Here is a 9,573-nt window from a genome sequence, read left to right as displayed (position 1 = left end):
CACACAGCTTCTCTTCCCCTGGCAGGGGGTTCTGCTGCCTTCCAAGCCCCTTGTGAGCAGCAATTACACCGGCAGCACCCCTGTCTGCACGGGGACACCCCATCCTGGGGTCCCTGCACCCCATCAGCCCCCCCAGGTTAAACCAACCCCAAAAGTCCTCACCTCTGCTAAGGGGGGGGGGTCAGGCTTCAGCCCAAGCAAAGGGATGGCTTTTTGGGCAGCAGCTCCAGTAGCCATCCAGCTGCTTTGAGCCTCCCTGCTTTGGCTTTGCAGTGTTTGGCACAGCCCTGGGAGGGATGAGGAGGGGGCTGCCCCCACCCCCACTTTCATTTGTGGTGTTAATTGCTTATCAGAGAAAGAAGCAGCCCAGAAGAGCAGGTTTGGCACCTCCCCTTTGCCCCCCAGCCCTGTGCACAGGGTGCACACAGGGGATGCTGTCACAGGGGATGCCTGTCCCACAGAGCCCTCAGCACCCAGAGCTCAGTGTTCCCACCATGAACCCCTCCAGCTGACACTGGGAAACAAAGGAGTTGTTTTTTTTTCTTTTAATTTCTTGTTTTTTAATAAAAAACAGAAAAGCAAGAACTTCCCCCCCTCCCCCACTTTTCCTCCCATTTTTCCTCTTTTTTTTTTCCCCTTTTTTTCTTTAACATTATCCACAAAAGTTTACAAAATAACCTTGAGATCCTGGGATACAGGATCCAATCAACTCTGGCAAAAGCTGGCCAGCCTCCCCCTCCATCCCCCTACCCCCCCTCCCCAATTAAGGGATGCCAATTAAGAGCTAGGTCATCATTGTCATTGCTGTTCCTTTTGCCCAAAGTTCTCCTCTTTTCCCCTTCTTGATGGCAGCAAGTGGGTGGCAGGGCAGTGGGGGGAGGTGCTGGGGGGTGAGCTTGTGGCTGATGGTCTGAGAGCTCAAAAAGAAAAGAAAAAGGGAAAAAAAAACCCACCCCAAAAACCAAACTAAGAAACAAAAGCCATTTATCCCAAAGGGAAAGGCCTTTCTTTGTGTTTCCAGAACGGGGACTGTCCAGAGAAGGAGCTGACACCGCTGGGGTGTCTCATGGTGGGGAAGGGGTGATCTGCTGATCAGCTGTATGGCTCTTTGACCGCTCAGGGCATCGTCCCCCCTCCTCAGGCTGGGGTCCCTCTGAGGCTGCTCAGTGGGTGCTTTCAGGAGCCGTGCACAGCTCCAGACCCTGCATGTGGATCCAGACCCTGCCAGCCCCACAGAGGTGCAGGATCCCCAAGCCCCGTGGCCAGCTCCACTCCTCTCTATTGGCTACACCACGTCAGCTCTTGGTCAAGTCCATGAAATTCCTTTGTTGTTGTTGGAGTTGTTGTTGTTGGGGTTGGTTGTTGTTGTTTTGTTCAGTTTTCTAGTTTAGGTGGGGTTTTTTTTGGTAAAAAATAGTTTCTCCCTCCCACCCCACCCCACAGTCACCACCCCCCCACCCCTCTTCCAGCCTTCAGCAGTCCAGGGGGGCTGCTTGCACCTCCACAGCCAGCAGCTGCCCCCCACGCTCCCCCTGAGCCCAGGGCTGGGCAAGGGGGGGATAGACCACACGCATAGCCGTGGCACCCCAGAGCACCTCCCCAGCCCTCCTGCTCTCCTCCCCAACACCGTAGCGAGCTCCCAGGCTTGCAGCCAGGAGCAGGAGACAGAGGACCAGCAGGGTCAGGAGGCTCTGCCTGCTCTCCAGGAGCCAGTAGTGGTGGGCAGCCTCTTTAGTCCTGGCATTCACACAAGCCACCTTGGCCTGCAAGTCTACAAAGGCCACGTGGAGACAAGCCCAGTACTCTGTGTCCTGGTGGAGCCGGGTGATGTTGTACGTGTGGGTGCCCGTGGGAATCCGGGCCACGTTGGTCATGTCCAAGTTGGAGCTGAGCAAGAAGCTGGACCAGGTGAGGTTGGAGGAGATCGTGTTGAGATGTGGCTTCCAGGCAAGCAGGATGTGGTAGGCGTCAACATCGGCCACCACCAGCTCCAGGGTGTCCTGGCTGAGGGGGAAGGAGTGGTTGACCGTCATGCTGACGCTCTTGGTGTCTGCCCCGAGGAGGTTGTGAGCCACACAGGTGTAGAGCCCAGCCTCATGAGCCGAGACCCCGCGGATCTCCAGCGTCCCTTCGGGGTGCACCTTGTACCGCGCGTCTTCCGCGTAAGGAACCAGCTTCACCCCCAAAGGGGTGACCCAATAGATCTCCGGGTCTGGCTCAGCCAGAGCTCGGCAATGCAAGGAGACGTTGTCACCGTTGGCCACCTCCAGGTGGGATGGGAAGCTCTTGCTGGAGATGAGAGGCAGGCAGCGGTCTGTCATCTCCCGGAAGGGGACATCCCGAATGTGCCTCCTCTTGAGGTCGGGGGGCTCGGCGCACAGCGTGGACTGGGGCTCGATGAAGCGGATGTGGTTCTCGGTGCTGTTGACCCAGCGGATGACGCAGTCGCAGCGGATGGGGTTGCTGTGGATGCTGATCTCCTGCAGGTTGGGCAGGGACTCCACCGTCTGCTTATGCAAGGCACTTAGGGCGTTGTTGTTGAGCATGAGGGTTTCCAGTTGGGGCAGGTGGTGGAACGCCTTGGGGTGGATGAAGGACAGCTTGGGGTTGTTGGTCACGTCGAGCTTGGTCAGCTCGGGGAGGTTGATCAAGGCAAACTGGTCTATGGACACCAGCTCCTCCATGTTGTTGAGCCCCAGCTCTTTGAGGTGCAGCATGTTGGTGAAGTCGCTTTGCTTCACCCTCTGCAAGGGGTTTTTGTTCAGATCCAGGAATTTGAGGCCTGGGACTTGCTGCAGGGCCCTCTTGGGCACGGTCACGAGCTTGTTGTCGTAGAAGGAGAGGCTCTCCAGGCTCCGCAGCCCTTCCAGCGCGTAGTCCGAGATCTCCCTCAGGTTCATCCCAGCCAGAACCAGACTCCGCAGGTTGGACAGGGGCCTGAAATTCATGTCCAAGATTGCATCCACCCTGTTGCCTCCGATCATGAGGATCTCCAGGCTGGGGAGCATCTGGAACCAGCGACTGTCAACCGTCCTCAGCAGGTTGGAGTTGAGGTGGAGGCGCAGCAGGCTGCCGAGGCCGGAGAAGGCGCGGGGAGCGATCCGGCGCAGCTGGTTGTGGTTCAGGTAGAGCTCCTGCAGGTTTCCCAGCCCAGGAAAGCTGCTGTCAGGCAGCTCTTCCAGTTGGTTCTCCTCCAGGTGCAGGCTGAGCAGCTGGGGCATGCTCTTCACCCCGAAATCCCAGACATCAGAGAAGCTGTTTTGAGACAGGTCCAGCTCGGAGAGGTTTCTGAGATAGTCCAGCTCGCTCTGCTCCAGCCTGGCAATGTTGTTGCTTTGCAAGAGCAGGGTCTGGGTCCCCTCTGGCAGCTCTTCTGGCACGGTGGAGATGAACAAGTCGTTGCAGTCCACGGTGGCAGCCTCCCGGTACACCGAGCGGGGGGTGTACCACGGCCTGATCTGGCAGACACACTGCAGTGGGCATTTCACCTTCCAGGGCACGATGGGGATGGCAGTGGCAGCCACCACGCAGAGCAGGAACAGGCTGGTTTGGAAGCCTCTCATTTTTGGCTGGTGGGACTGGCTTTCTCCCAGGCAGGAAAGGCTCAGAGGGTGCAGCCAGAGCTGGGCATGGGCTGACAGCTGGCTGGGGGCAGCAGCCACAGGAGAAGATGCTCCATGCGAGCCCCTGGGAGTGCTCAGCCCGTGCTGCTGGTGTCACCTGCCTGCTCCTCTCTGCCAAGAGCACATAACACCCGTGACCACGGCTGGTGCCTTCAGTCAGAGCTTCTCCTTCTCCTCCTCCCCAAATGATTCATTCCTGCACCTGGCTGCATCCTTTGGGCTCCTCCTTGGGGTCACTCCTGAAAGAGGCCAGACAACAAGTTAAGAGGAGACCTCTGCATGGGGCAAACACACATGGCAGAGTTTCTCCTGACTTTATCCACAGTGTTAATGGCTCCTTCCCAGCCTGAGAGGTTTCAGATGCTCTGCCCAGAGCTACCAGCAGCCCACAGGCCTCGTGTCAGCCTGCTCAAAGGCTTTCCCCTGAGCAAAGCTGGAGGGAAGAGAACATCTCCGTGGGAGTATCCTTCCCCCAGGCTCTCAGGACTCTGCTTTCTGCCTATTGTCCTCCCCAGGACTCAGTGCCCCATCCACAAGCTCCCAGCCCCGTTTGCTGATGCCTAAGGTGCTTGTCCCTGGTTGGGATAGTGATGGAACTGTGCCCCTCAGCACAGACTTGTTCCTCTTGCAGAAACCCTGCAGCAACACATGGACCACAGGCTCAGTTATCCCAGAACCCACCTCATCCCTTTCATTTAGCAAAGCAAACCTCCCCACTTACTGCTGGGGGAGCTGGTGGCCCAGGAGGCTGGTGCTGAGCTGAAAGCCAAGCTTTTAGGGAAAGAACAGGGCATGAGCAATGGGGCTGGGGTATCCAGAGCACCCACAGCAACCTCTCCCCTCCAGCAAAGCACACAGACCTCTCCCTTTCCCCTCCCAGCTCCTTTTAAAGTGTCAGCCCAGTGTGGGGGCAATTGCCCAGGAGCAGGAAACCCTCACTGGGCTCATTAGAAGGAATGAGTCCCCTCCAGCTGGGTGCAACCATGGCCTCAGCCTTCCACCTTGCCCCCTTTCTGGTGAAGAGGGTTTTTTTTGAGGGGGGGGGGCATTCAGCAGAGCCCCCCTGGCACCTCCCTGCCCCTCTCCCCATCCTGATGGGGGGTTCAGAGGAGCCAGCACAGGCCACAACCCCACCTTTGATTTCCTCCAGCTCTCCTGACTGGTGCTGACACAAACCAACCCACCCCCCCACAGCTTCTCCCCATCTTAAAAGACTCTCACACAGCAGGAAAAGCATTAAACAGCCTCCTGAGGGGGAACAGAAAGTTTCTCCCCAAGCAGCTCTTATTTTATCACCCCCTTGTTCTCCCTGTAAAGGGCTTCTAACCAAAGTTCACTCAGCACCAGCTCATCCAAGCCTTGCTCCAGAATTGATCCTGTCCAACTTCCCTTCTTCCCTGCTGCCAGGGCATCAGCTTTCAAACCATCTCCTGGAGAAACAGCATTAAAGAAGAGGAAGGTTGTATTGATTCCTGCATCCCTCTGATGGACCCTCATCTTTCTTTTTAAGTGCACAGGCATTTCTCTGACTGTAAACCTCACTGGCTGTTAATATACAGGATGTTTTTTCTCCTTAAAAAAATATAATCTAGAGGAATTGGGGGTGTTTAAATCCCCTGAAGGCTGCAAAGAGCCCAGAAACCCTTGTTTCAAGCTCTATTGTAGAGGGAAGGCTCCCCAGCTCTGCTGCTGGGTCATCTCTCCACTGGGTTTGTGTCCCTAATTTTAAATATTGGGGATTAAACGTGGCATTTCAAAGGGCACAGAGTGAATTGAGTGGGGTATCAGCAGAGCATGGACCCTGCTGCAGGACACACACCCTGGGGAGGACAGTCCCTGCAAGGGGTGGAGCTGAGCCCCCCCCCTCTTCCTGCAGTTCAGCCTTGGGGTGGTGGGGAAATGGAGGAGGAGAGGGGCAGGAGCCCACTGCTTGTCTTTCACCCAGTGAAATCAGGCTCGTTATTTCTTAATGAGGCTCCAGAAGAAGCCTGCAGGCTGCATGCAAACCTCTCACTGTGCTGCACCAAGGATGGGTGCTGGGCTGGACCAGGCTGTGGTTTTGCTTCTGTCGGGTCACCAGTCAGGTTTGGATGCCTCACCCCATGGAGCTGCACCCCTGCCAGCCTGGGGGGCAGGGGGGCTCTGCAGAGAGCTGGGCCAGGGGACACCCACATCCTGAGGGGCTGGCAGGAGATGCTGAAGGGCCTGGAGCATCTCTCCTGTGAGGAAAGGCTGAGGGAGCTGGGGCTGTTCAGCCTGGAGAGAAGAGACTGAGAGGGGATCTGATCAATGGGGATCAATATCTGAAGGGTGGGACACAGGGGACATGGGCAGCCCCTTTTCAGTGTCTGTTGGGACAGGACAAGGGGCAATGGCTGCAAGTTGGAGCACAGGGAGTTCCACACCAACCTGGGGAAGAACTTTTCCCCAGTGAGGGTGAGGGAGCCCTGGGACAGGCTGCCCAGGGGGTGTGGAGTCTCCTTCTCTGGAGAGATTCCAGCCCCATCTGGACACCGACCTGTGTGCCCTGTCCCAGGGAGCTGCTCTGGCAGGGGGTTGGACTCAGTGGGCTCTGGGGGTCCCTTCCAACCCCTGGGACTCTGTGATTCTATGTGCACACCCGTGACCTCCTGCCTGCAATTCCCCAGCAGCACCAAAGCACTCACCCTGCCCCAAAACCACCTTGATTCCCCCCCCAACAGACTCAGGGTGCAGAACAAGACCCAAACCCCCAAGACCTGAGGCTAACCAACAGGTTAGAGACGTGGCTGAGGCTGGAAGGTGGAGTGGTGTCTCCCAGACCTCACCCCCTCTCCGTGGCAGACTGATGCTGCCTTTGCAGGGGGTGGGAAGATGCTGCCCCAGGTAGCAGGAGCCTTGGTAAAACTGGAGAGGGGAAGGAAGGCAACAAAGAGCAGTGGGGACATGGGTTGTCGTGGGGGGACTCTGCTGAGAACCAGGACCCCCCCCTCTGCTGCCAGGCTGGGCTTGGTGAGCCCACAGGTCTCCCATCCCTCCCCCAGTACCACAGCCCACATCTGCTATTTCAGGCTCCTCCTTGGTGTGGGTTGTGGTGGGAGTGACAGCAGGGAGCTGGGTGATGCTGGGTGCTTGGAGTTGATTTTTGTTTTCCAAAATGTAGAGGCAGGGGGCTGAAACATTTGCTGCTGTGCCCTGAACACTGGAAAGTGGAAAATACCCTCAGTTCCCTTTCTCACCCCAGCAGGACCCAAGCTGTGTCCACACACTGGGGATGCTCCTTGTCTCTTCCCTGTTTTCCCAGTATTTAACCACTTCCTTGGACTCTTTGAGGCATTTCAGTGACTTTTGCCTCCAAGGCTGGATTCCCCCAGGTACAGCATCCATCTCTGCTTCCCCACAGCTCGCTGAGGCTGCAAAGAACCTGGAGCCCCAGTATGCCTGTAGTAAGGATTTCATCTGGAGGTGGTCCCCAGGGCTGGGAGACACAGTGACAGGGCCAGGTAGGGGGACCATAACCCTGCCCCAAATGCTACCAGCCTGAATGTGCTGCAAAGTCCATGACATCATTTGGGGTGTCACTTGTTGATGGGGGAGCTCAAGGAATCTCTTCCCACCCCAGATGGGAATGTTCAGGGATGGAGTGAGGTGGGGGGGGATAGAGCAGAGAAATACAGAAGGAGAAGGAGGAAAGGGGAATGAAAGTGCCACAGGGAGATGGAGAAGGACCAGAGTTGAAAAGAAGAAGGGAAGAGACAGAGACCATCAGAGAATGAGACCAGGAGAGGGAAACAGGGTGGGGAGAAACAGGGTGCAGTGTGCGGGGTGGGGACGGAAACGCGCTGATTGAACAGGCAGCAGAAGCCCAGGGAAAGAGACAATAAAAAACCCCAGGTAGAAAAGTGATGAGGATGAGAATTGATGAGGCACAGAGAAGGGAAGAGTCTTTTCATCAGCAAGTTTGCTGGATGAAGCCAGGAGATAAATCCTGCAGTGGAAGGAGCCTGGGTCTCAGCGCTCACACCGGCTGCCTCGCTCCCTCTGTCATCTGTCTGACAGCCTGGCTTGGGGAGATCAATGGCTGCAGCTCAGCCCCTGGCTCTCCTGCCTGTCCTCCTCCCTCTCCACAGCCAGAAGAGCCCGACCCAGCTGGGTGGGAGGCGATGGACACCCCCCACTCCTTACAGGGGACCCCGATCACCCCTGGGGCCCCTTGGCTGGGGAAGGGCAGGAGCAAGACTGTGCCCATCCCACAGCTCCTCTCTGCAGGCAGCATCTCCAGGGGCAGCACACGTCTCCCTGGGGACTGTGAGCCCCTGCCAAGCCCCTGGGTGATGGCTTTAAGCAAGCAGGGCACCCAGCAACACGGCCACAGCTCCCCAAGCTGCCCAGTGCTGCTGGTCCTTGGCGGGTGCTGAGCCGTCACATCCATCACCCAGCTCAGCGGTCAGATGTGGTGGGAACATCCTCCCCCACCATCCCCATTCACCTTTTGCTCTTTCTGATGGTGTCATTCAAATCCACAGCCAGCCCTTGGGAGAAGACATGATTTTTGGAGAGCCAGCACCTTGGCCAAGTGCAGGATGCAGCCTTCATCCCACCCAGGGTGAGGATGGGGATGACCTGAGCATCGCTCCCTCCAGCTTGGCTGGGCTCACACTGCTGGTCCAATCTCTCTGCACAACTCCAGTCCAAGCTGTCCAGACCCCCCTGGTACCCACAAGAAAGGAATTATTTTGGCACAGCAGCCCTCCCAGCTCTCACCCCAGCTGATCTGGGCTCAGGGCTTGTGGTGGCACCCAGGAAAGTTTGTTTCCTCAGGCTGAGATCACATCTCCCCCAGTTAAACCTGTGTGTAGAAGCTTTGCTTTTACTTGTGATAAAGCCAAGAATTAAATGGGATTTGGTATCAATTCCTTGTAAAGCTTAGAAACAGGGTGCTCTGCTGTAACTTGAAATGCTCCTGTATCACTTTTTTTACTGGAAGGAGATGCTGGATTAAACCCAGCTGGTCTCTGCTACAATGGGCAGGTCTATGAGATTGGGTATGGGGGTCTTGCTGCTTCCAGAGCTGCCACCATCCCCTTCCCTGGAGCAGCTGGCATGTCTCCTCCAAACCACCCCCCTGGATGGATAAAAACTCCTGTTTTCAGCAGCCTTCTGTTTCCAGTGGTGCTGAGCTGGCAGCTGGAGGCAGCTGGAGGCAGCTGCATGTGTGGTTCACACATTGAAATGCAGGCTGGGAGGGAGAGAGAGAGGAGAATGATGGGGTCCTGATGGGACAGCCCTGCCCCTGCTGCTGTTGTGATGCCAGCTGGGACCTGTGCAGGATTAGACCAGCCTGATCAAGATCTATATGTACACTTCCAGTATGGCAAATACATCCCAGGGGATCATTAAATCCCAGGCATTCTGGATTAGCCTCTTCTACAGCTGTGATGCTAATGGTATCTCTTAGGTAGCTGCTAATCTTGAATAAATGTCTCTAATGATCCACTGTTCAACAGCCAAGAACCGACCTGGTACATCCCAGTTAAGCTGCAGAGGTCAGGTCGTTAGCCAGGACTAATGAGGGCAAGGATGATGTGGAGATGGGGAAGGAAACACATCTTTCAAGTGTTATACAGGCTCTTGAAAGGTTTTTCTGGTGGAGGGCACTACCAGGGATGGAGCAGCGCTGGGATGGCTCTGGAATGCAGGATGAGCCCTGGGATGAGCATCCCCACACCCCCAGGGGCAGAGGGACCCCATGCTCAGGGGTTCCTGGGGGCTTCTGCCCTATCAAAGGGAAGAAATGGTCAGTGAGGGGGAGTCACAGGGAGCCCTGGCCCCAGCCAGGTTTGTCTGTCCTTCCTGGACCTCCAGCATGTCACCATGGTGACGCTGCCCTGCGCAGGCAGGACTCACTGTATGGGAAGGAAAGGTTCTGCCATGGAGAACAGAGCACAGGGGGATTCAGCAGCTGGGGACC

General features: G+C 56.6%; 1 protein-coding gene across 1 annotated transcript; it reads right to left on the bottom strand.

Annotated features, from left to right (window-relative positions):
• Positions 1-1,472: 1,472 nt before the first annotated feature.
• LRRN2 (leucine rich repeat neuronal 2) lies at positions 1,473-3,563 on the bottom strand (the record flags this gene model as incomplete). Its single annotated transcript, XM_084276064.1, has 1 exon — positions 1,473-3,563. The coding sequence occupies one exon, from the start codon at positions 3,561-3,563 to the stop codon at positions 1,473-1,475; it is 2,091 nt and encodes a 696-aa protein (XP_084132190.1).
• Positions 3,564-9,573: the final 6,010 nt, after the last annotated feature.

Source organism: Gallinula chloropus (genome assembly GCF_964237585.1).
Source record: "Gallinula chloropus genome assembly, chromosome: 27".
Lineage (NCBI taxonomy): Eukaryota > Metazoa > Chordata > Aves > Gruiformes > Rallidae > Gallinula > Gallinula chloropus.
The sequence above is the reverse complement of the archived record's forward strand: the minus strand, read 5'-3'. Positions and strand labels throughout refer to the sequence as shown.